The 27,346-nt window shown below is 41.7% G+C and overlaps 1 protein-coding gene across 6 annotated transcripts in view; it reads right to left on the minus strand.

The window, feature by feature from the left end:
- TULP4 (TUB like protein 4) overlaps positions 1-27,346 on the minus strand; it is a 235,332-nt gene that overhangs the window by 146,621 nt on the left and 61,365 nt on the right. For 4 of the 6 annotated variants that reach the window (XM_032407560.1, XM_032407557.1, XM_032407558.1 and 1 more), the window contains exon 2: positions 24,765-26,998. In XM_032407560.1, the coding sequence (XP_032263451.1) occupies positions 24,765-25,016 (252 nt within the window). In that variant the 5' untranslated portion in view covers positions 25,017-26,998. The remainder of the gene's footprint in view (positions 1-24,764; positions 26,999-27,346) is intronic. The other 2 variants (XM_032407561.1, XM_032407562.1) reach the window with 2 other exon arrangements.

A 27,346-nucleotide genomic window follows, 5' to 3' on the forward strand; every position in this document is an offset into this window, starting at 1 on the left:
CTGACATTCTTAACAAGTCCCCACATAAAACCACTTCAGAGACTCTCAAAGTCAAAGGCTTTATTATTTAGAAGAGTTTTGTTGTTGAAGAATTCACATTGTTTCAATCTCCAGGAAAAACTAAATTTTAGTGCTTATAGGGACTTTAAGAATGATCTATTCTTGGGGCGCCTGGGTGGCTCAGTCGGTTGTTCCACCAACTCTTGCTTTCAGCTCAGGTCCTGATCTCAGGGTCATAAGCTCAAGCCCCGCGACGGGCTCCATGCTCAACGGGGAGTCTGCTTGAGGATTCTCTCGCTCCCTCTGCCCCTCCCCTGCTTGCTTGCGCTCTAAAGAAACAAATCTTAAAAAAAAAAAGAGAGAATGATCTATTCTCAGGGATCTAAAATAAAAACAGAAAATACAAGTACCACTGTATTTGAACATGTCTTAACACTCATCCTTATATGCCTCTCCACCAAGAGCACTCCATAAAGAGATGTCTGAACTAATTAGAGAAGCTGTAAACTTACAACTGGAAGGTGGAAAGGTATTTTCAGGTAGAGTAGAAAAGAGAACACATTGTACATTTTACTAAGCACACTACTTTCAAGTTACAAAGAGTAGTGAAATATACATACATCCTGAATATGTTTATTGTTCTATGGCTTCAAAATTTTAAGAACTTATACAGATCTATAAGATCTGGAAATGAAATTGTAAGGCAATCACATTTGCAGTAAGAGTAATTTGGGAGAATTAAATTAAAGTAGGATATAAGCAATCTATTTAAAGAAAATTATGAAGCCCTAATGACAGATAAAGAAAGACAAATGGAGAGATACATGAGGATTCTATCTGGAATACTAAATATAGCAACGGAGACATGTGCCCAGTTAATATGCAGGTTTGAAGCATTATCAAACTCTCGGTGGGAACCACTGGCAAAGCCGCAGGAGGTGGGGGTGGGAGAAGCAGACGCATTACTGGAGCCAGGCAGTCTGGGAGGCAGATGGACCACACGCCACAGATCAACGTCAATTCTGTGTGAGGATTTCTAGCTGGCTCACCCTTATTTGGGGCCCAAATGTTTTTCAGAGCTAGAACCTGCTCTCTGCAGCCCTGGCTATTAGGAATAAAAAAATGATAGTAAAATTTATCAGAAAAAATAAGTAGGCATAAATACCAAAGAATATTCTGAAGGGAAAAAAATCTTATTTGCCCTTCCCTGTGTTGTTTAAATCATAATAAGAATTTAGAACAGAGAGGTTTATGTATTTATTTTAACTGTAAAATAAAGCTAAATGTGATTGTTAGAGATACAGAGGGTGTGATTAAAGGTACAATAGGTTGTTGATTTTTTTTTAAGTACTCAGTATTTTAATGGGTGGAGAAAACAATTTTAAATATAACATAAAAATCTGCTATATCCCCAAAGTTAAACAATCAATATCAGTCTATACAGATGACAAAATATTATTTTAAAATTTCAACCTAATTAATAAATGAAGAAATAAAAACTAAAACCATAATATACTACTTTAAACCCCTTAATTAGCTGCAAAAAAATTAAGACTCCATATGAGTTAGAACTTCTGGACTCCAGAAGTCTTCAAAATATCTGGTGTTCATCATTTTGCAAATCCTTCTGGAAATACACGACAAACATTTAAATGACTCAAATTGGTAATCCTATTAAATCCTACTTTTGAGAATGGAGCTCCAAAAAATAATCCCAAAGGAATTTATATAAAGACAGTAAAACTATTTACTCTAAGGAAAACCTGAAAATACTTTTTAAATGCCTTCAATGAGTGGAATGTTTAAGTAAAGAATGGTATAGCTCTAGGAAAAGATATTACTCAATCATTACAAATGACAAATTAAGCTTTATCGATGCAGACAATCCTGATTTGCACAAGGTAGCTAGTCTGTGAGTCCATAAATACCATACTGGCTCACAGTTATAAAAGGGAGCACTACCTCCCAAGACTTCTTCCCAGGAAATGCCACCAGGGTTTCTTCATCTCTTAACAACAGGACCAGTGTAACCATAAAGTGTAAATGAAACAATACCATTTTAAGAGCAAGGCCTACTTTCACTGTTGCTAATTTGTATAAGCAGGTGGCCGAGCCTCCTCCACTCAGGAAGTGAAATTAAGGCTTGCTCAGCCTCTGCCTCAAGAACTCAAGAACAGACCTGACACAGAGCTAGAGAAGCAAAATGCAAACATCACCACAAGAACCACTCACCTTGGTCCACAGGCTGAGCAAGAGAGAGCAACAGGCCATGACTGAGAGAACCAGCTTAACCAAGCATCCGATCTTCACCTTATTCTGGTTTTTCACCGAGGAGCCCAAGTATGTGTGAGCATGTGTGGCTCAGTACCACACAACTCAGGACCATTTGATGTACATGAAAATACAAGTACAAAGTACCAAAGGACACATGCACACCCACCCAAGCTCTGTAAAAGGATACACAAACATGAACACCATAACATAAAATCATGCATGTAGTCAGCATTTGGGATTTATGACATTATTTAGGTTATTTATGACATTATTAAGTGACCCAACTGTTAGAAGCATCTCAGCAAGGGAAGGGACTCTAAGTATACTGTATAAAACATAAATGTTCACATGACACAGTAAATCAAGAAAGAAATCCAGCTAGGAGAGTTTGCATTTGATATCAATTTAGAAAACCCTTCTAGATATTTAATCATAGAGGTAATGGAATCCAAATGTTATTTCAAGGAACAAAATCTACTTGTGATAGGCAAGAAAGCTGGAGAAGGGATAACTTGTGGCTTGGTCAGGGAAAGCCCCTCGGAGGACCTTAAATAATGGGGCATCTAAGTGAGAATAGGCACCAACTGAGCAGAGGGGCTGTGGAACTTGGGCCCTGGCCCTCAGGGCGTAGAAGGAGGTCAGTGCACAGACTGCACTTCAGGGGGGGACAGGAGGAAGTCAGAGGAAAGGGCAGGTCAGGAGCTACTTGAGTCAGAGGGGTAAGGGATCTCCTAATGCTTGGAAATGATATTCTGGCCACTGTGTGGACTAAAGCAAAGTCCAGAGAAGCAGATGACCAGTTAGGCGACCAGGGGAGTAATCCAAACCAAAGATCATGGTGGCTCAGATCAGGGTTAGCCATAGAATGGGAAGAAGTGATTAGACTAAGAATGTATGCATGTATTTTATATTTCTGTATTTATAATTATATATATGTATATATGTGCATATATATATATAAGTATATATACACATATGTTTATGGATCATATAATACTTTTTAAATAAGAAAGTTCTTGGGGTGCCTGGGTGGCTCAGTCAGTTAAGTGTCGGACTCAGTTTCGGCTCAGGTCATGATCTCAGGGTCATGGGATCGAGCCCTGAACTGGGCTTTGCACTTAGCAGGGAGTCTGCTTGAGATTCTCTCTCTGCCCCCACCCCCCCACCACTCTCTCTCGCAAATCAATCAATCAATCAAAAAAAGTTCTCATGTATATGAAATATGGAGATCTCTACTTTTCAATTAATTATCATGCAATAACATTTAATGAACTGAAAAACTACACTCAAAATAATCCTGCTATAATGATTAAGACGGCACTTTGGAATACTGTAATGCCTTAGGATCACATTATTCACATCAATTATCCTTGCAGTGCAGGACAGTAAGGATTTCCAATTTATTGAAAGCTATATGACCATATTTTACTGTAATGGTTTATTTTAGGGAAAAAGTGCAGCAAAAAATTATTTGCTAGGAAAAAAAAAACCTACCTGACATTTCTATTACGGGATTTTATAACAGAACCTTATCTTGCATGTCTGCTACAGATGTGATCGGATTTTATATCCAAGTTTTGAAAAAAAAAATATGCACATACTAAACTTAAAGTCCAATGCCAAATTAGTTGGTAGCAAAGATCAAAGAATTACGGAATCATAATTATTCCTGTCATAAAGAAAAGGTAGAAATGTAAGCTTATTTATATTTTACAAAGAAAGGAAAGGAATGCCTGAAGGGGTTTTGCTCCAGCCAAAGCTGTAAGTCTAGACCAGTCTTAAATCATTAAAGTAAATACTTTGCTTAAGTGAGTCTTTAAAACCCAAAATATTGGACCTTGTAGCACTAAAAAAAGCCCACACAGATCCTTTTTATATCTGATAAGCTAGACAGAGTGATAGGAATAGTTCATATACCTCATTTTATTAGTATTTTCTCCATGTATTTCATTTTATTAGTATTTTCATTTTAAGTGAAACTATTTGTCCTGACAAATTAAAACAAAATAAAACAAAAAGCCAGTGAAGAGCCTTTAGTCTTTTCATCATGGCCCCCTCCCAGCATTAACTTGTGTTTTGTTTGGTGAGAAACACAAAAAAGTGAAAGCATACCAACAATGATTCAACCAGCCAAAGTTTGGAGAAGCTAAATCACAACATTGTTTTGGACTCCGTTTGAACCAGCATGAGCTCTGTTCTCACTTAGCCCTTTGATAGGAACTGGAGCAACACTTTGTAGACAAAGCACAGGCAAAGCCCAGACTCGCTCACAAGCAGCTCCGAGTTAAGCACACCTATGGAGCACAATTTGTACACAACTCCTACCCCTCCTGGGGTCAACTAACTGTGAGTTTGGCCAACCTGAACACGCCCCCACCTCGAAACCCCATCTCCCTCTGCTTCTGCGGCTGCAGTGGGTCCTGGTAGGGCAGCCCTGGAGGGGGGCGGGCCCGGCACTTCCCCGGTTCCACACATACACACAGCAAACCACTCTGCTGCTGCTTTTATGGGATGATAACTGTGAAGCAGTATCCCCGAATTTAAAGGTTTGGACCCCAAGCATACTGTTCATTTTTAATCTCATTGTACTACAGAAAGCCTAGGAGTTATTTACTGAGCATCTTCTCAGGGTCAAACACTATACCAGACATGTTCTGTAGGAAATAAATATATATTATCCCATTTAATCCTCATGATAGCCCTATATGATTTTATAATCCTTGCTTCATAGCTAAGACACCATGTTGAAGATGATACAATCACTAAGTAATAAAACCCAGGGCTGCCGCGAGGTCCGTCTAACTCCAAATTCTATGTCCTTTATACCATGGTGTCTGTCATCTGTCCTTTCATAAGATCAGTAATATGGGCAATGCGCACATGGTCTTACACTTTCACTTGAAAGTATCAACTATAAAACCCAAAACACATATTATATAATTAGTTCTTTCGTTATTCTAGGAACCCAACATGCTTAAGATACCAGGTTAGCTATGCAATTACCTCCCTGAATGAATCAGCCATATGGAGATACTTTCCCTCCACAAACAACCCAGGCTATATAAACAAAACACTAGTTTTCAGGATTCAGGTCTAAAGTGTATGCAAATGAATAACAAAGTTAAGATGTGCCTCATGTTGATAAGTAATATTATGTAAATTAAAGTGCGGGGGGGGGGGGCGCCTGGGTGGCTCAGTCGGTTAAGCGGTTGCCTTCGGCTCAGGTCATGATCCCAGGGTCCTGGGATCGAGCCCCGCATCGGGCTCCCTGCTCGGCGGGGAGCCTGCTTCTCCCTCTCCCTCTGCCTGCCTCTCTGCCTACTTGTTCTCTCTCTCTCTCTCTGTCAAATAAATAAATAAAATCTTTAATAAAAAAAAAAAAAGTGCGGTAGTTTCTTAAGCAAACTTCCAAAACAGGGATAGCCTTAACATTCATTAATTCTTCAGTCCTACTTCATCTGTGCCATTTCTAGCAGCTCAGCAGTCCTTCAAAGGCTCTAACTCAAATAGCATAAACCAGATGATATGCACATCCCCAAACACCACCGAAGGCAAAGCGTTCTCTGTGCGGCAAGCGGTACGAACAACGAGCCATGAGTGGCTACAGCATCGCTGAGTGCTGAAGTGGGAGGTTGGGCGCTTTAGGAAAAGGGAGGACTAAATGGAGTCCTGAAAACTGAACCATTTTTCCTGGTGATGTAAGAGCGAAGGGAACTCCCCATGGGAAGGTCAGAGGTGGGACAGTCACAGAAAGCCCGGGGCCGATGTGCTTGTGGTGAACGGTTCTGGGAATGAGTCCAGGCTCCTCTGTGGAACCACCTCCTTCCTCCAACAGGGATAATACCAGCAAAGCCATTCCCACCAGATTTGTATGTGTGTGTGTGTGCGTGCGATTGTGTGTGCCTTACCCTGCCCTCGCTAACCCCCCCCACCCCCACCAAGACATGCGCACACACAGGAGGGATGCACGCACGGTAGAAGGCAGTGGGGAAGGAAACTCACTTACTGACTCAGGAACAAACTTAAGAAAATAAAACTAAATTAATGGGGACCTAATCAGTAAACATGATTTGTACCAGTTACCAGTGGCCATAAACTGAATGTCTACACTACTATTTGAGGTTTGCTGAATCTAGTGGTTAATATAAAACAATTCTGATAAACTTTCCCAGAAAAACACATTTTCACTAGTCACCAAATTACCAAGGTTACAGTCTAATCCACCAAATAAAATGACAGATCTCTGAATATGTCTACTAGTGGCTACTGCAGTTTCAACAGCGTGTTGGGGGTCACCACCAAAGGACAAGCAGTTGTCCTCAAGGCCCAGGTCAGACTACACTCCTGCTTCTGTCCTCACAGCGGGCGTCATTCATCACCCAGGAGTAGAGAGACCTCAATTAAGCTCACTTGGCCTCTGGATGAATGTTCCCTGAGCTCTGTGATCCCTCTGAGGACGGTCCCCACAGGTGAGCATGGAGAAGGCTCACCAATCAGGAGTGATTACACTCACATAAGAGGAGTCCTCAGGGACTCCCAGAAGGGGAGACTGCAGACAGAGTGAGGCACTGCTCCCACAGGCAGGAGAAAACTCTGTCATAGTCAAGGCCTATCTCAAAAGCCATGTTGGAAACGTTCTGTGATCACCCCTCCACCTCCAAAGTCCCCTCTCCCATGTCTGGTCCCTCCATGGTCCTGGCTCTGCCTCAGGGCAGTGATTTGAGTCCCTAAGCAAACCTCACCTTGCAGCCCCCTGGCCTCTCTCCTCCACAGAAAGTGCAACAGAAGGTGGCTGACTCAGTGTCACGATATTATACCAGCTCCTATTACACGGAGATGAAAACGCTCAACACCCCCAGGGCACCGGGAGCTCGTCATCACTGCCCTGGGGCAGCTACAGGTCAGGAGCTCTCTTGCGGCACCGACCTGGGCCACAGAGAGCTCACGGGCACTGAGTCAACAGCCTTGCTGCCCCAAAATGTCCAAAACAAGGTTAAGTGCCATGGGCCTTCTCCAAATTACATTTCCTTTAAGCATGTAATCTTAAGTGTTCATTTTTTATTGTTGTCATTCACCACACTTTATAGTAAGGTTTGTAGTGAAATCTCCTGCCAGGCGCTCCACCATCTTCTCCAGCATGACAGAGCCGCCGTGGCCACCGCCGCCGCCACCACAGAGGCTGGGAGGCAGGTAAGCGGCTACTGTTGACTCCATTCATTCTCTGCTCCTAGGGTAGAGCCTGCATTTTCCCTTAGGACCACCATGCCCTGTTTTCAGTCTACTTGCTAGAAAAGGGATGAACTCCATCCACCCCTGGCTCAGGCCTTGCCAGTCAGAGCCTTGTCTCCCTTTGCCCACAATGTCTGGTTCAGGTTTTGGTCTATGACCAGCTCCACATAATAAGAGTCAAGCCCAGCACTTTTACTGGGGAAGAGCAGTCTCTCTTTTTCACTGGAGTAAGAACTGGGAGACTATTGGCCTGAGGAATGAGCCTGCCTACGATGCCAACACTGAAAGAAGCAGAGAGATGGAGAGACACCAGGTCCCAAGGGGCCGAGCCATGACTCAAACCTGATATCCCTTGAGCGTTCCTAATTCCATAAGCCAAATACATTTCTTTTACTAACTGCTTAAATCAGTATCAGTAAGTTTTCTGTACTTGCAACCAATACAATGCAATACATCATAATTAATTAAAATCTGTGTTCATCTTATTTATCCCTATAACCACAGCACTTAGCATGGTAGCTAGCACACAGAAGAGGCTTAGTGTTTTTCAAATGAGTTGAATGAAAACTTAGTCAAAATATTTTAGGTATTTTTATTTTTTTAAATGCCAACAGTAAAACAATTGCCACAATTCATCGTCACTAAGAAAAAAAATATGAGAAGTTGACTTTCCAGGTATAAATCTATTCTAGAAAAGAAGCTTTCCATTTATAGCAGTTATTATAAATCCACAGAACTTAAATAGATTTCATACTATATGAAAGTCTTGGCCCTTCCTTCTATATTAAGCTAAATCTATGACAATCATTGGCTGTTATGTGGCATGGCAACATGAGTTATTTTGTACTTTTGATCATTAAAAAAGGGATGTGGGATACTTCAAGAGAACATCTGGCTCTGGGTCACATCTTTGAAAATTTAACTGGCTCTTTTTTCCACATAAGAAAAATAAGATAGCTGCTCAACAACAGGGCCAAATGTTCCTAATAAATGTCACACCAGCTGAGAATGGATTCTCTTTTAATAATTAAATTATCCATTCTTCAGACATGAAGGAAATCCCATTATACAAATGAAACAGCAGAACATAAGCTGGTGGGGGGGAGGTTGAGGGTTTCTATATGAATTCATTACCATATTTTGAGTTGTTTTTCAAGTTGCTTGGATGGGTAAGGATCAAGCTACACTTTCACCTAATTCTTTCTGCACCCAACAATGCATTTTCATGACCTCTGGCCATAGTTATGGATGGGTATAATTTAGGGCCATGAAACAAAGTCAAGTTACTGGTCTATATGGTAATAAACCTGAATCATTAAGGCCTACCTCAATGTCACTATGCCCCTAGAACTGATTTTCCCTTCTAGAACTAAGCCACACTAAGAAGAAATACACTATTGGGCGCCTGGGTGGCTCAGTTGGTTAAGCGACTGCCTTCGGCTCAGGTCATGATCCTGGAGTCCCTGGATCGAGTCCCGCATCGGGCTCCCTGCTCTGCAGGGAGTCTGCTTCTCCCTCTGACCCTCCCCCCTCTCATGTGCTCTCTCTCATTCTCTCTCTCTCAAATAAATAAATAAATAAATAAATCTTTAAAAAAAAAAAAAAGAAGAAGAAGAAATACACTATTTACCATTTATTTTAAGGTGCCAAAGGCAACTCCCAGCTCCCATAGAGTTTACACACCAACAAATGACAAAATGTCAAGTACTAATCAACTTATCTGAACACTGCTCTTAAGACCAAGAATCTTCAGGGGCGCCTGGCTGGCTCAGTCGTTAAGCATCTGCCTTCGGCTCGGGTCGTGATCCCAGGGTCCTGGGATCGAGCCCCGCATCGGGCTCTCTGCTCTGCGGGAAGCCTGCTTCTCCCTCTCCCACTCCCCCTGCTTGTGTTCCCTCTCTCACTGTGTCTCTCTCTGTCAAATAAATAAATAAAATCTTTAAAAAAAAAAAGACCAAGAATCTTCAGAAGAGGGTGAATATTTAGTTTAAAAAAAAAGAAGGGGGGGTGGCAAAGACTCAAGTGCTTAGCAGTTTGGGGAATGGAACAATTGAATATGTTAAAAGTAGGAAATAAAAGAAACTAGAAGAATCTGGAACCTTGGAGCTGGAAAAGGTCTTAAAGACCACCTGATTTTTAAGGACAAAGAAAATTAAAGGTTAGAAAGTAGCTGGCCCATGGTCACAGATGCAGAGACTATCAGAACTGGACCAGAACCCCAGGCTCCTTCCTGCTTCTTCGGGTCCATCATCACATGGGGAGTTTCAAACAGACGATGATGGCTCAGTGTCAAGTGACTGCTCCCTGGCACCGTCGTCATTTTTCACCGTATGAAAATGATTCACCGCAACATTATTTTCAATTACGCAGTAAGAAAAGGGAACCTGCTCCCTCCCAGCCTCTGGACTACTGTGAGCTCATTAGCAGAGGGGGCCTTTCACGTAAGTCTCTACAGAGAAAGGATGTGAGTTAGTCCATTGCTTAGTACCCCGCCTATCCCACAAACAGAGGTAATCAGCATCCCAAGTCTCACCCCCCTCAGTGAGGGTCATGGAGAACAAGATGAGAAATATCATGGCCTGTAAAACCTCTCTCCAGATAACCTCGGCCCTGAGGTCACACAGAGAGAGCTCTAAGATGTTGATGAGACTGAGCAAAATGCCCCATGAAATCGGGGAGAGGGCACCTGGGTGGCTCAGCTGGTTAAGCGACTGCCTTCGGCTCAGGTCATGATCCCAGGGTCCTGGGATCCGAGCCCCTCATCGGGCTCCCTGCTCAGCAGGAGGTCTGTTTCTCCCTCTCCCCTGCTTGTGAGCGCTCTCTCTCTCTCAAATAAATAAATAAAATCTTTAAAAAAATAAAATAAAATAAATTATATTCTCAATACTGTGACTGATTGAAATTCGAACTTTACCTGGATGGTGATCTCTCTGTCCTTTAGTTTATCCATTTGCAGGAGCTTAAAACCAAACTGCCTGGCAGATCTAAGAGTGCTTAATTACCACTGGTCCTATTATAAGAAAGCCAGGCATGAGAGATTCCGTAACAAGTACGAAGTATACGTTGATTTTCTTACTAGCAATCTGTTATGAGTCTTTTCCTGAACCTAAAGAAAATATGAGTAAATTCACCTATAACTGAGGTATAGAAAGGGGCTTTCTAATTATGACTCGAAATCCCGATACAATAAAAGACTGATAAATTAAACAAGATAAAAAGTTTTTAGAACTTTTGCATGGAAAAAAAAAAAGCAAAGTCAAAAAATAAATAAAAGAGAGAAAACACACATATCACAAATAAAAAACTTATGTCCCTAACAAAGAACTTTTAAAATTTGAAGAAGGCAAAATGATTAAAAATCCTGTAGAAAAGTAGACAAAAGATGTGACTACACAGCTCATAAGATACAAAAATGGCCCTTAAGTATTTGAAAACATGTTCAACTGCACTTATAATAAAAGATATTCAAATTAGAACTATACTGAGGTGCCATTTCTTATCTAGCAGATTGGCAGAAGTTTAAAAGCTTGATAATACACTCTGTTGGTGAAGCTGTGGGAGAAAAGGTATTTTCATACATTGCTGGTAGGAATGCAAAATAGTTCTACCATTATGGAAGGGAGTTTGGCAATATATAACAAAACTACATATGTTTTCACATTTCAACCCAGCAATCCTACATCTAAGAACTTACCCTGAAGATACATCTCCAATAATATGAAAATACATATGCACAAGTGATTCACTGCAGCATTATTTATAATTACAAACTACAGGAAATTCCCTCAATATTCGAACTTGGGAGTCTGCTGAATCAACTCTGGCACATACACACAGCAGAACACCGGGGGCTGTGAGAGGCTGTGGACGATCTGCACAAGCGGACGTGAAGTCACCTTCAGATGTTAAGTGGAAAAGCAAAGCGTAAAAAAGCATATATATGTGTGTGCGTGTGCATGTGTGTGTATACACACACACATGCACACGCACACGCCTAAAACTAATACAGTGTTATATGTCAAATTATATCTCAATAAAACAGGCAAAAAACACACACATATATATATTATGCTCTTTTGTCAAAGAAAAAAGAGGAAAGAAGAAGACATTATAAATACATATACACACTTATTTTTATAGACGGCAAACAAATACCATAAGGTAACCAAGTTATTTCTAAGGTGGGTGGAGAGTGTGGAAGAGATAAGGGAAGGAATGTCAGTTCTCCGAGAACACCTCTTTATGTGTTCCTTAATTTTCAATGCAAGCTAATGTTCTACATCTGCAAACAAAATAAAATCAACAAGATCGGAAAGAGGGAAAACCCAAAAATGAAAACAAAACTGAAACAAATAAGCCCAACTGTGTTTCAGATGAATTACTTAACTAAACTGAAGAAAACGTAGGAAAGTAGAGGGGAATTAATCCCAGCCATCTAAGCACATCAGTAGTTGTCTAGCTGTCCCTCGTGTGGGGGGATGTGGCATGCAGGGAAGCCCTGGCAGCCGACTGTGAGCTCTTCTCTCTTAGCTCAGCGGCCATAACATAATACCATGGACTGAATGGCTTAAACAACCAAAACTTTATCTCTCACTATTCTAGAGGCTGAAAGTCCGAGTTTTGCCCAGCAAAGTAGATTTCATAATGAGGCATCTCCTGTGGGCTTACAGATGGCAACGTCTCACTGCCTGCTGACTTGACCTCTTCTTTGCACACTAAAGGGAGAGCGAGCTCTCTGGTGTCTCGTCTTACAAGGGAGCTAATTTCATCACAGGAGCCTCACTCCATGGCCTCATCTAACCCTAATCACCTCCCTAAGGCTCCATCTCCAAATACGATCCCACTGGCAGTTCGGGCTTCAATATATGAATTCTGGGGAGACACACTCAGTCCATAACATCTTTTTAAGTAGGTGTGTTTTTGTATTAGTATGGGTGAAGAAATTCTGAAACTATTTCAGATGTATTATGAGAGTGAGCAAATTATGGAAGGAAAAAATACAAATATGAAATGAAGGAAGCCATGGGGGTAGTTTGGAATTGGAAATACTGGTGTAAACTCATGACTTCTAAATATACATATGTGCTACACACGTGTGTATATATGTACATATATGCATGTGTATGTATGTGTGTGTCAGTTTATCACCTCTCAGGTCCAAATGCACCCTTCAATGTCTGCTCTGGTAAAACACCGGAATTCCGTTAAGCGTTTCTCCTTTAATGTGAGCATGATGTTAAGCTTTTTCAGTAGAGGGCACTGGAGGGCCATCCGGAGGAAGAGAATTCCCAAGGGTCGTGGGGGTGGGAGGATGCTGGGTGGGTGTGAGGAAATCCAGGAGAAACTGCCACAGCTACTGGCTCAGAACACAGTCCCTCTTGTGACCTCTTGGCCTTTGGCTAGTGACATTTCTGCCACAGAAACCAGAGCCCCTGCCACCTGTTCTCCCAGCTGTCCATGGCCTGGAAGGCCCACACTGTGTGGTCTTCCTTTCTGTAAGCCCCCTTCCTCCAAGCCCCCGTGTGGCCCATGCACTCTGAGAGCCTTCTGCCCCCAGACTCCCCCTGCATAACACACCACCAGCTGGTGATCACCCGCTCCTCTGACTGCTCTCCAAAGGACTGTTTACTGCTTGCCTTCAGACCTGCTCCAGTCTTGCTGAGCCAACAAACTTCTCTGCTATCTGCTATCTGAGATCTGAACCCCTTCCAAGCTTGTCTTTCCTTGGGTTCTCACCCTCAGTCCTAGGGTCCCTTATAGTTTCGTTGTATTTACTGTAACTCTTTTATCAGTTAATAATTTTTATGTTAAACTTTCCCTGTTTAACCTATCGTGTAGTCTCTGTCTCCTGACTGACCCAGACCTCCACAGTATGTATATTTATAGGTACATATCCAGTGAAAGGGCCCAGTGGCAACGAAAGCCCAGTAGTAATGATGACATCTAGAGGCCAGATCTTGGTTTCCTAATACCATATCCCTCCATACCTCCATAAAAGTAGAACTTCTCCTCAGAGAAATGACTGTTTACAGACCTGGAGCAGGTTAAGTACAAGATGAGTCTGGGACATCTTGTTATATCCCAAAGTAAAGAGGTACCCCCAATGGTTGGAGTGTATCAAAAGAACACATCAGCCTGAAGGAGTTTCCACTGACCAAATCTGGAACAATTTGAGCAAAACTGAGTATAATTAAGTTTAATAAGCATTGAAGAAAAAAACCGAGTTCAGAAAATTGAGTTCAAGAAAAATCCATGAGTTCACACTGGTAACAGACGTGGGTGGATGGATGGATGAATGGGGGAGAACAAGGAGCTCTTGCTTACCCACAATATCCATATATGCAAGGAGGACTGGAGTTGAAAATCACCATGTTGCAACCATCACAGTAAAGATTGGTTCAAGCAAGAATCAATGGATGATCAATCCATGTAGGAAATTCTGGTAAGGAACAGGATATGTGCATTGTTTTAAAGGATCTTCCCACTGACTGCTTGTAAATGCAAGGGGAAAACACAGTAACTACACAGCAAGAACATCGGATCAAAATTAACATCAGCAATGAGGCGCAGACAGATACTGTGTGCCTCCACATATGATACCCTAAGAAAGACACAACATCCAATATCACTTATGGAGGATTCAGCTGGGGATGATTAACCTGAATTTAATAATAATAAAAATCAGACAGACTCCAAATGCAGAACATTCTATTAAAGAGGGAGAGGAGTGTTCTTCTAAAATGTCAATGTCATAAAAGACAAAAAACAAAAACAAAAACAAAACCCTGAAGAACTGTTCTAGATTAAAGGGGCTTACAGATACGTAATAACTAAATGCAATATGTGATCCTAAACTGGATCCTACTAGAGAAAAAAAATTGACTAAAGTGGAATATGGATAGTACATTAAAGTAATGAATTAATGTTAAATTTCCTAAAGTTGGTAACTGTACTACTATGGTTATGTGAGAGAATGTCCCTATTCTTAGTAAATATACACTGAAATATTTCCGATAAAAGATCAAGATATATATTCTCAAATGGTTTGGGAGGGACACACACACACACACACACACACAGAATGGGAGGGAGGGAAGGAGGGCTCAAGGGAGAGAGGGAGCTCATAAGAGAAATGAGTACAGGTTAACAATAGGCGATTTTGAGTAAAGACTGGGTGTTCTTTTAACTTTCTTGCAACTTTGGTGTAAGTTTGAAATTATTTCCCAATAAAAAGGTTTTAAAATGTCTTTTATCCAAGGCACTAAGACATACATTAAAAACTCCGGGGCAAGCATGCAGCTCTGCCACAACACTCAAAACAGTGTTGTCCAAAACTACATGGTCCGGTGGCCACTAGCCACATGTGGCAATGAGCACCTGAGATGCGGCTAATTCGAACTGACATATACCAGATTTCAAAGATTTAATATGAATAAAAAGAATGTAAGTTATCTCATTAATAGTTTTTATACTGATTACATGTTGAAATAATATTTTAGATATATTGAGTTATATAAAACATTATTAATTTCATCTATTCTTTTTTACTTTTAATGTAGCTACTAAAAACTTTAAAATTGGGGCACGTGGGTGGCTCAGTCGGTTAAGCGTCTGCCTTCGGCTCGGGTCATTATCCCAGGGTCCTGGGATCGAGCCCCGCATCAGGCTCTCTACTCAGCAGGGAGCCTGCTTCTCCCTCTCCCTCTGCCCACCTGTTTCTCTCTCTCTCTCTGTGTCAAATAAATAAAATCTTTTAAAAAAATTAAAATTATACATGTGGCTCATATCATATTTCTATTGCACACTGTTGATCTAAAATACAGTAATTTTCTTTTTTTTAAAGAGGTATTGATCTCAGGCACCTGAGTGGCTCCAGTCAGCTAAGCATCTGCCTTCGGCTCCGGTCATGATCCCAGGGTCCTACAATCAAGCCCCATTGGGCTCCCTGCTTAGCTGGGAGTCTGCTTCTCCCTCTCCCCCTGCCCCTCCCCCCTGCTCATGCGCACACACACGTGTTCTCTCTCTCAAATAAATAAATAAAATATTTTTTAAAAATAGATAAAGAGGTATTGATCTCTTAAACAAGTATGTCATTACTAGGGGAAAATGTCAATTTACATTCCAGATCCTGACTACCTTTAAATAATTTCCATCTTGGAAATAAGGTAGATAATTAGGCTTTTTAAAGGCATAATTAAGACAAGAAAATTTTAAGGCTTAGAAGATAGGAAAGAGCTCTTTGGCTGTGTTATTTAGGTAATTCCCTAATTAGTCACAAATGCCATCTATAGCAAATTTCCTGAAGAGGGAAAAAATAAAATCTAAAATCATGAAAATATCAAGTAAATGGAGAGACAATAGCTGGAGTTTTACATTTTCATTTTCAAACTCTGAGTAAAATGAATAAAATTAACTTCCCAAGTCTTAAACATTAACTTATAGCATCTTATCAACAAAGCCATTAAACATTTATTTCTGCTACCAAGGAGTTTACAAAATAGACCTTACTGACAACGATGTTATTTCCAAGGTTATTTGTTTTTTTTATTTTAAGGCTCTGATTAACAACCTCGTCCTTAAACTCTAAAACCTAAGAAGCAAAGAAAGAGAACAGACCTCAGACAGGCGGAATTGGTTTTTGTCTTGAGCACTGTTATGGGGTCACATGCAGCAGGAAGAGGTTGGAGGTGAGCTTGAACAGGAGGGTTACTCCAGGACAAAGAAAGGCCCCTGGGACAGAGACAATTTCCTCTGTATTTAGTAGACCAAATCTAAGTAGGCCAAGTGGAAAAAACAACAAATGCCAGTAAAGATTCCATAAAACAGCAACAATGAGGAAGAGAAACCAAATGGAGGTTGCCAGAAGGTACAACAAAAACACCCAGCAGTATAATCTCGGGCAAAACACACAGGCGTATTTGTTTTGGAAGTTCAGAGTCAAGCATGTGGGTGGACCCAATCAGAAATACCAAACTGCGGCACGGCCCAGATTCTCATGTTCTCTCTCCCTTCCCGCATCCTCCCAGGCCCAGCTCAGACCACATCCCAGAGAGATGACTCTACCCAACTTTGGCCAAAAACCTCCTGTTAAGAGTATGATACGCACTGCCTGGTGCACTACACATCCACTTGTGCATGATGCCTGCGCTCTCCCTGCCGAGGGACCACTAGGCAGCTCCCAGACACCTGAGGCCCTGACCCAAGTTCTGGGAACTCAGATGGAAGTAGGCAGGTGAGTGAGCTCTGCTTAAAACAAAGTCCAGAATGCCTTACGGATAAGGAAGCAATACACATGAGGTGACCAATGTTCCAGAATCCCAAACCTATAATAAAACTACTGGCACAAGCCCAGCTTCCCTCCTAGCAAGAACACCTCCAACCTGGGCCTAACCCCTCACCTGCCTCCCACCTCACATTCCATTCCCACATTTTGCAAACCTGAGGCCACTCCTCAGCAGAGAGGCCATGGCTCCACTGTTTTAGCCTTGGAAGGAAGTGCAGATGGGTACAATGCCCAAGGATGACAGTGAGTCTAATAATAATTAAATAAGAACAAAGGCTTAGGAGCTCTTTCACGTATATTGTCTGTGGATTCCAACTTCAGTCACCAGCAATTTAGGAGGCAGGTGTCACTGTTCCCTTACAGAGAATACAACCACAGCACAGAGGCACTCTGGTTCAAGAATCCATGAGTTCACCTATTAATAAATCACGAACACAGATTCTATAGTGGGGGAAATATTTATTTGCCCAGAACTTCAGTATTAATCTCATTCACTCTCATTTTGACATGATATAGCTTGAAGCTGCTTCCATAGGAGGCTATTACCAAAAAAATTATTGCCTTGTATCCACATCCCTCTCTCATTCTCTCTAGCAGAAATACACCCAAAAGACTGTGTTTTCCATGTGTCTAAGTTACTTGCAGATATGGTTATTTATTTCTATTAGGAGAAAAAAATTTTTAAACAAATTGCTAAGGGAAAAAAATAAACAATGCCATCATTTCAACAAATTCTATTTTCTTAATAAAATATAATTCTATTATATTCTGTTTTTTGTTTAGGAAAAAAAAATCTGTATTTAATGCTTTTAAGAACCTTCAAAAAATATCTTAACAGGAGATTTCTGATTTAAGATGTCAAACTAAAGATGATCCTAATCCTTCTCTTAGAAAAATCACTTCACAGGGGCACCTGGGTGACTCAGTAGGTTAAGCGACCAGCTCTTGGTTTTGGCTCAGGTCATGATCTCCTAATCAGGAGATCAGGCCAGCTCAGTGGGGAGTCTGCTTCCCCTCTGCCCCTGCCTCCACTCACGCATTTTCTTTCTCTTTCTCTCTCTCACTCACTCTCTGTTGTGCGTGTGCACACACACTTTCTATAAATCTAAGGAAGGGAGGGAGGGAGGGAGGAAGGAAGGAAGGCAGGCAGGCAGGCAGGCAGGCAGGCAGGAAGGAAGGAAGGAAGGAATCACCTCACAACAAGAAGCATGAAAACAAACACAAAGGCCGTCTTCAATGATGCCCAAATCAAAGCATATGAAGAAAGAAAATGGTTAAGGAGTGGCAAATGGATTCCCAGAATAGAGCAAGGCCAAACTGAGTGCCTGCAGAGAAATGCCCGGAGCAGAAAGCCTAGAAAGGTTCAGGCATGAGCCCGGGTGCTGGGAGAAAAGCCACACATAAGTCGGCGTGGCACTGGCCAGCAGAGGATGCTCCTTCCCTCACAACACTCCTGGTGGAAGCAGGCAGGCTTCTCCCTCACAGCATCAGACGGTGACTCTGTCTCATTCTCCTGTCAGGAGACTCATGACTCCTGGCTCATTCTCCTGTCACCATGAATCCACAGACAACAGCCTTGGGAACCTGGCACAGTGAAGATGGTGACGGGGACTGAACCTCAGGTGATTTTCCAAGAGGATGGAATCCATGGGGCTCCTGGTTCAGTCTCAACTCTGTCGATTAGGAGAGATATGTCACCTTGGGCAAGCTGTTTAACACCTCTGTACCTCAGTTTCCTCAGCTATAAAATATGATAATAACAGGTTCAAAATCGGAGAGTTGATGTCAAGATTAAAAAAAAAAAAAAAAGCTCTTAGAATGGCGTCTAACACACAGCAAGTATTAAATGAACACTAGCTCCTTCTCCTCCTCCTATCGCTACCTCTTCCTCAGCACATGTGTACATAAGTAAACACACACACACACACACACACACACACACACACACACCCTTAGCTCTCGAATGCTGGCAACAGAAGTAAATTCACAGGCATGTGACTGGAAGGGCCTTATCTAGAGAAATTGAACAACCCCAGAGAAATACGCTTGGATGCTGACATTTGGCAGTTAGCAGCAAAACAGTCAGTTCTCCCCCAGATTATTCCACAGTAAAATCTACCAGCTGAAACACCCTCCCATGTACACATACACAGAGGTGCCAAACAGCTTTATGGTGTATTACTTTTAAACATCATTGTGAAATTCCAGAATATCTATGATAAAGAGCAGTTGCCAAAACTTCCAGATTTTTTTAACAGATTACATATAGAAGATTTATAATAATAATAATAATAACAGCCAATTTATAAAGCCCTCATGATGTACCAGGCACTGTTCTAAATGCTTTACATACAGTTATATTCACTTAATCCTTCCAACAAACCTACATGAGAAAAGTACTATTTGTAAACCATTTCACAATTGAGAAGATTAACAGTACAGAGAAGTTAAATAATATACTTAAAGCTAGGATTCAGAGTCTAGCTTCAGGGCCTGAACTACTATGCTTCTCAATAATAACTCTCCAAGTCTGAAGACTATGGAAAAATGCTTTCAAAATTTGGAAGGAACCAGCCTAGAAATCTATACCTAGACAAACTATCAATCAATAGTGAAGGAAGAATTAAGACATTTTTAGACATACAGGTCTTGAAATTCACGACTTACAAATTCTTTCTTAGGAAGATACTGGTGATTATGCTCCAACAAAAGAACGAGTTAAACCAAGAGAAAGATACAAGGTCAAAGAAACAAGAGATACAGCAGAAGTAAGAGGCAAAGGAAATTCTCAAGATGATGACAAAAGGGAAGTTCAGGAAGTCAGGTGGGCAGCAGGTCCATAGAGCCACCAATCCAAAGAGCAGCAGGAAGACAAAGGACTCCCAGATAGAGGTCTCCAGGAAAAAAACAAAAACAAAAAGAACCAATAAATCATCTTACTGGTTTGAACATGTAGAAACATACTGAAGATGCTGGAAGATTCACAACAGATAAAGAAACCAAACCACAAGGAAAAGTAAGACTTTTTTTTTTTTCTTAGATTTTATTTATTTCTTTGTCAGAGAGAGCGAGTGAGCACAAGCAGGGGGAGTGGGAGAGGGAGAAGCAGGCTCCTCGCGGAGCAGGGAGCCCGATATAGGGCTTGATCCCAGGACCCTGGGATCATGACCTGAGCCAAAGGCAGCCGCTTAACCAACTGAGCCACCCAGGCATCCTGCAAAATGAGACTATTTTTATCACAAAGGAAAAAAATGCTGAACAGTAAAGGAAATATAATCACAGTATCCTACTTGACTCGCCTGGACTCAATACTGACACAGTTTAAATAATGTAAATACTGAATAATGAGTTAACCAATTATGATAGAGCAATACTGGGATGATTAGCTTGCAGGCCAAGGTTGGGCTGAGTGATCAAGGAAGGGAGAGCTAAATCTCGACCTGCCAAGATAGGAAAGAAGCCAATAGACAAAATCCCAAAACTGATTAATCAAACAGGTAATAATATAAGCCTTCGGTGATAGCCTGGACAGGAGGCAGGGGAAGGAGACAGAAGTGAGAACACTGCTATTTTTCATTATTAGCATTTACCCACGTGTGAGTATTCCTGTGATAAAGAAGAAATTACACTACTGAGCTCTGCTGTAAAAACAGATAAGACAGTTTAGGTGGAACAAAATTCTAATCTTAATATACAGAAACAGTCCTATTTCTGCCTCTTTGCTAGAACAGTTCCCTGTTCAAAATTCCTAAGACACCTTTAAAAGAGCTGTTTCTCGGGGCGCCTGGGTGGCTCAGTCGTTAAGCGTCTGCCTTCGGCTCAGGTCATGATCCCGGAGTCCTGGGATCGAGCCCCGCATCGGGCTCCCTGCTCCGCGGGAAGCCTGCTTCTCCCTCTCCCACTCCCGCTGCTTCTGTTCCCTCTCTCACTGTGTCTCTCTGTCAAATAAATAAATAAAATCTTTAAAAAAAAAAAAAAAAAGAGCTGTTTCTCACATACATCTTCCATCTATAATACCTGGTTACGCTCTTATCCCAAGAGTCTTAACTAGGGCCATCCACACACTATCAGTGTATCACGGTGACATGTTTAGACACTACTTCTTGAAGACTATTATTTCCATAATAAACTACTATAAATATATAAATACATGTTATAAAAACATAATAAATATTAAAATAATCAAATAAATTCCATAATAAATTAAGTCAATGCTGTCAATTCAGGTTTCCACATTGGTGGATCAATGCACTGAACTGAATGATCATTTTTATACTGCCCTTTGATTTTTTTTCAACACTTCTTTTTGAATACAACAGTCTTCTAATGGTCTTAGAATGCAACCCAAACCAAAAGCAGCGCCTCTTTCATCCCACGAATATTCATCACTATTGCTTTTTCATCATGACTACTCAGGGTCCAGTCTTCCCAGTCCACACAGCTCCAATACTTCACACCAAACTCTTCACCATCCAAAACCAGTCACTCATAACTCTGTTTCTCTGATCACTATGGTTCACCTTTGTTGAAGCAGTGTCTTACAGAAGGAAAAACAATCAGACATGAATTTTATCCCAGGTCTGCCATCATCATCTAGCTCTATACCTTGGACAACTTCCAGCACATCTCTGAACCTCAAATTCTTCAGCTGGGTAGAAGAATAAAACAGAGCTGTAGAGAACTGTTACAAGAGCTAAACAAAATAACAGACATAAAACACATAGAAAATTGTGGCCACGTAACACATGGCAACTGTCATCAGCAGTTACTGTCACCAGCTTTATTTCCATGCAAACCACATCCGGCCTCTGACACACAGGTCACCTGGGCAGGAACTGCTCCTTGGCTGCTGTGAAGCCAAAGCCCAGCAGTGGCCAACCGACGGTGGACTCTCAAGTGTGAAGAACCAAAGGGGCTCTGAGATCCAGCTCGTGCCCCACCTCCATCCCCAGAAAGCATTACCAGCCACTCCTGCCCAAGGCTTCATCCTCTGCATCACTGCAGCACTCTGCACCCCAGCACACCCACCACCCAGGTTTTCAAGTCTATTCTAAAAAAGAAGATACAGGGCCGCCTGGGTGGCTCAGTCGGTTAAGGTCTGCCTTCAGCTCAGGGCATGATCCCAGGGTTCTGGGATGGAGCCCTGCATCAGGCTTCCTGCTCAGTGGGGAGCGTGCTTCTCCCTCCGCCATGCCCCCTGCCTGTGCGCGCTCTCTCTCTCTCTCTCTCCCCTTCTCTCTGTCAAAGAAATAAATAAAATCTTTTAAAAAAATAAAATAAAAATTGAAAATAAAAGATACATCCCTCACCGGGAAAATTAAGTTAACTATGGCTACATTTGGGAAATTTAAAACTATATTTTTTAAATACCACATTTACTTCATTCATATATTGCTCCATCTTCCCAATTTCATTATGAAGATCCTCTTATCCCATTTTTCCTACTCAGAAAATCTTTAATACTAACGCTGGAAGATAAAAATGGATCAACCTAGAAGGTATGTTTTATTGTTTTAAATTCCCTTCCAGCATATAAAATTAGTTAAGTGCCCATTGTTTGTTAATTGTTATTTTAGTACAAGTTTATCTGAAAAAATATAAGAAAAGCTGAGGGACTGTGGTTTTGCAATTCTTATCTTTAATTATCTGTATATAATTAAACTTTCAAATCTCTTGTGCACATCAACAAAGCCCCAAATTCCACAAGGCAGCCCTGGCAGCTTCTGCCCCCATTGCATCTGCAGGGTGATCCTAAAGAGGGCTTTCCCCCATAGACTGCAGGCAAACAACAGTGGCCTCTGGTTCATGCTCTCTAAATTCGGTGTGTCTACATGGTGAACACTTAAAAGGCTTACCTGGGAAGGAAACAAGACAGACATGGTCACCTAGCATACTAAAATACGCTCACACAAATAAACAGAGATGGTTGCTTTACCAGAAGAGCCACATAAAGTGAGTTACTAACAAATTATCTTTAACTCAGGTCATGAACATAAGCGTGTAATTTTTCAAACTTGACTACAACCGCATGCTCATACGTTAAGCCCAGAAACAGCTACATCTGAGCATTGTGTAAATCAGATATATTAAAGCAGCACCTTGCTTAAACCTTCTGCCATGGAATAACTGGAGTACAGAATGCCCCAATATGAATAAAATCCCCATTACAAACCAGAGTATACCTATACACAGTAAACATTTCATAGTTTAGTGGGAAGAGCAAAGTATGTCAACTTCCTATCAACTATGGTGGATTTGTCCCAGGGATGGCAAAATATACATACAGGTCCTTGTCCTTGTCCAGCCAGACCCCAAATGCATCTTCCTGGGGACACACCTGATGTGATAAGGTGAATACAGACATGTGCTCAGGCTGGAGCCAAAGGAAACCCAGCATCTTCATGTCACACAGAAGAGAGAAACTGCTTCTCTGAGGCCAGAATGTAGCTTAATCTTCTTGCATCAGTCATTTAAAAACAAACCAACAAAAAAAACCACCTAAATTCTATCTATTTCTCAAGACCCTGCTCAAAAGTCACCTTCACAACAAAATCTGTAGTAAACTTCAGCCTTAATTCTTTCAATGACCCAAATCTTTCCTTCCATACTTAACTGAAACACACATGGAGAAAGAGATACCCAGGTACACACCTCACCTTTACTGCTAGACCGTGGACTCCCAGCAGGCATAATCCATAATTCATCTTGGCCCGTGGTGGCAAGTGCACACAGCACCCAGCGCACGACAGAGATGCAATAAATATCTACTGACTGCATATGTGTTTTCATATCTTAACTGTGAACAAAAATCAAAAAACACTGTCTCTGGCCTCATGAGTCAGACTAATAATGAAATTTAAGGGTATTAAGTAGCATGACAAGGGCTGGACAGTAAGAATACAATTAAGTAATTAGGGTGTACGAGGCATACAGTATCACCATCCACATACATAGTATCCACCATTTTCAAAGCCCTTGCAAAACTATATTCTCATAGATTCTTACAACAACTCTGAAAGAAAGGAATTATTATTTCAATTGTAATGAGTAAACTCATTTCACTTCAATGAATAAACTAATGACTTGAATGACTCAGACAGGACCACACCAGCTAGTTAAATGGTAGAGCTAGAACTTCTTATAACAGACATATGGAAAAAAAGGAACAGAAATGGGAAATAAAACACAGTCCTCTCTTCCATCCAACACTACAATGGGTGATCACAAATCTACCAACTCACCTTTTTGTGAAGAATTCATAAGAAAGAGAAAAAAGATTTGCAATGACTTTTCATTGGCTTTAATCCAAAATCAGCCACATTTTTTCACTAGAATTAGTGCATAGATCCTTAAATATGTTAAAAATGTAGAGAGAGCATAATATCAATATAATACACCCAACAGATATGAAACACAATGGCTCTTATCCAGTTAATTACTGTCACCTCTGTCCAATGAATTCCTTTGTTCTTGCACCTCCAAGTACAAGAAATACACAGTAGGTATTAAACCGTCACCCAGAGCAAGGCGGATGTTAACCATGTAAGGTGAAGAAGGCAACACCACCTTCATTGTTTACAGTGCCAGTCTCACACAGGGGCAGTAACTCTTTGTTACACAGACAGGGTGACCAAAAAGGCTGAGAGCACGACATGTTGCTTAGGATCATCCAATCGAACCTCCCAGCCTGGGCAGATAGCCGCCCCAGTGTCCCTAACGGTGCGTAGCCCACTGCCGGGAAAGGAGAGTGAGGGCGCCCAAGAGAACGGACACACTCAGGGAGGGACACAGGCCACTGGGAACCGTGTCCACCTTAACACATTCCCACTGGGACATGGGAGACAGAATTCAGTTTTGAAAGTGTCACTTGGCAGCAAGTGGAGAAAATGAAGCAAAGCAAGTTTGGAATCCACAGGAAGGGAGCTCGAGAATACCTCCCCAAGTAAGCAGACAAAAAGTGCAACAAACCCCAGCTCACCTCACTATTGTGGCCCCGCAGGTTGAAGTTTATTCTCTGTGGCGTGTTTCTGTCCCGGCGGCAGTGGCTCGAGGTGAAGGTCACCCCGACAACGCCGCGGCCGTTGCCCGTGGCCAGCCAGCCCTCCTCATAGTAGCGCCTCCGGCACACCGGCTTCTCCTTCTCACTCTTGGGAACGCGCCCCTTCCAGGACAGGCAGAGGATGTTGGAGTCACTGCAAAGGACAGGCCCATGTTCCACCGCTGCATACATACTTTTTTTCAGTGAACTGTTTTATTTAAAAAGTAATGCTGAATGCCGAAAAACTTAAACCAATTCTTTTCATGGATCAATTGACTGATGTGATTTTTGTGGTTGGCTTGCGTTGTTTTCCCCGACCCCTTTTAATGAAGACTGACCTAGATCTAATTACAAGGTCAGTATTTTATAAAGATCCACCAAATGCATAGTGAAAAAATTCCTCTAGAAAAGATGATGGCAGTCTGCTAGGAAAAGGTAATGCTTAAAAACAACATGCGTTCATTTTTATTTTCAAGTCCTTAGAGGAAGAGCGTCATTAACACGTGCTGATCAAGAAATGGGGCTTTCTTCTTTTTACTCAACTTGGTTATTCTCATTCAGCCTGAGATTCCAGTTTAGTGTAATATGATTCCAGAGACAAAGGGTTGCAAATACATAGATTTCAAGTAACTTAAGGCTTTAAAGAATCCCTCGAGCTGGAATTTTCTCTTCAAAAGTTCAGATGCAGAGACAGAACACATGGGATCATCTTCTGAATCATCATTCTGAAGCCACCCTCTGGCATGTTTTCTCAACTAGACAAATTTCTGCTGCTGAAGCTGAAAAAGATTGCATAAAGGGAAAAAAAGGCACACAAACCGTGCAAAACAGACCAGAGTTTGTGCAGAGAGCAGTCCAAGCTCAGCAAGGAAAAAAGACTCTCCCCACTGTTCCGAACCAGAAACTTCCCACCTCAGGGCCCGGCCTGGCTTCCCAGCAGGCAGGTTGCTGTGTCCTGGTGGAGAGCTGGGCTCCATCTGACTGGCCCTCCACAGACCAGTGCGTTCCTCGGTGCCATAGAGGCGGAGAGAGAAAACCCCTTCACTCACAGAGCCAGAAGGTTCTAAAGCTCTTGAAGTGGCACAAGTGTTCACCTTGGGTGAATCCTAAATCCTCTCGTTGACAAAACCGAGCCTCACTACAGGATTCTCTTTTGCCCCGTCTCCTTCCTCCCTCCCCTACTGGCTTCTCCCCTTTCTGCTCCTAAAGATCACCTATTTTTCCATCTTGAAGGAAAAGACTAATCTCAGAATTAAGTCTATCAAGTACTCTTCCTCCTATATGGACTCAACAGGGAAGAGAAGCCCTTAAAATGAAAACACAGACAAGTGTCGGGATCTTCCGCACTGTTTCCCTAAAGAGTCAGCATGTTGTGCTGATGGGCACTCTCCTGCTCACATTCAGAGGTGCTTCCAAATGCCACGTGTAAAGTCCAAGGAAAAGAAGCTTTGCTTGGATGTTCCTTGATACTTATTTTGTAAATATTGGTTTCAGTTGCTACTTTAAAATATTATCCTACAGATATGGGAAAGGAAAAGGGAAATAATAAATTAAAACTTCGAGAATACAGTTAACTAAAAAAGGCAAAGGAACCAGGTCATCGTTCAAACTTGTCCCATCATACCTGACCTTGCTTTCCTGTAGTCAGACACACAGCCAGAGTTACTTCTCAGTCCAGAGTTTTGAAGTCTGTCCAAATCACCAAAAACACTGGAAAATAAAGTGCAAAACCCGCTGCATGATGCCGCCCGCGCTGCTTGACACCACGCTTCTCCCCCGGCCACCTTCTCACTTAGTTCCTTCTTTAAAATGCAGAGGTATTTTTGAGGCTTGAACTGTGCAAGTTTTTTTTTCTTCTTTTTGCAAACTTTCTTTACCCGTGAAGACCATGTGGAAAACTGACCATTAGTAACATATTTTTCTCCCCGGGCTCCTGAGCCCAGTAGTGTCAAGTTGCTCCATCTGATTCTTAAATTAATTTTCATCAGTTGTAAAACTCTTCAAGTGTGCACAAGAATGAGCCTGTCTTCTGGTGTTAATGTGTATGTGTACAAAGAAGGTCTTAGATATACACAGACATACGCTCTTCGATGGGCACCAAAGCGTCTGTCTTCCCAGTCATTTCAGGAACCATCTGATTAATCACAGCTTGAAGGCCCTGGAGTCTCACAAATCTGTAAAACAAGATAGGCTATATAAAAAAAAAGAACTTTAACACACTGATGAAGAGAGGTTCTAACTGAGTAACTGCTGTAACTGAAACTGGGAGACGCCCTCTTTACACACATACAGACACACACACAGACACACCAAATAGAGCTACTGATCGCTCAAATTCAAATAGTAAAAGGGTACACTTAGCCAGCTCAGAGACAACAGACAACGTAAGGAGTGTGAATGCCATCTGCCAGTAGCTGGGCATATCTGAATGAAACAATCCCCACCATTCTCCCACACCCTGCCATCCTTTCTAAGACTCTGCGTGCTGCCGGTGCAACTCTAGCCCTCCAGGGGCCATCATC

Source organism: Phoca vitulina, unplaced genomic scaffold (assembly GCF_004348235.1).
Source record: "Phoca vitulina isolate PV1807 unplaced genomic scaffold, GSC_HSeal_1.0 scaffold9, whole genome shotgun sequence".
Classification (NCBI taxonomy): domain Eukaryota; kingdom Metazoa; phylum Chordata; class Mammalia; order Carnivora; family Phocidae; genus Phoca; species Phoca vitulina.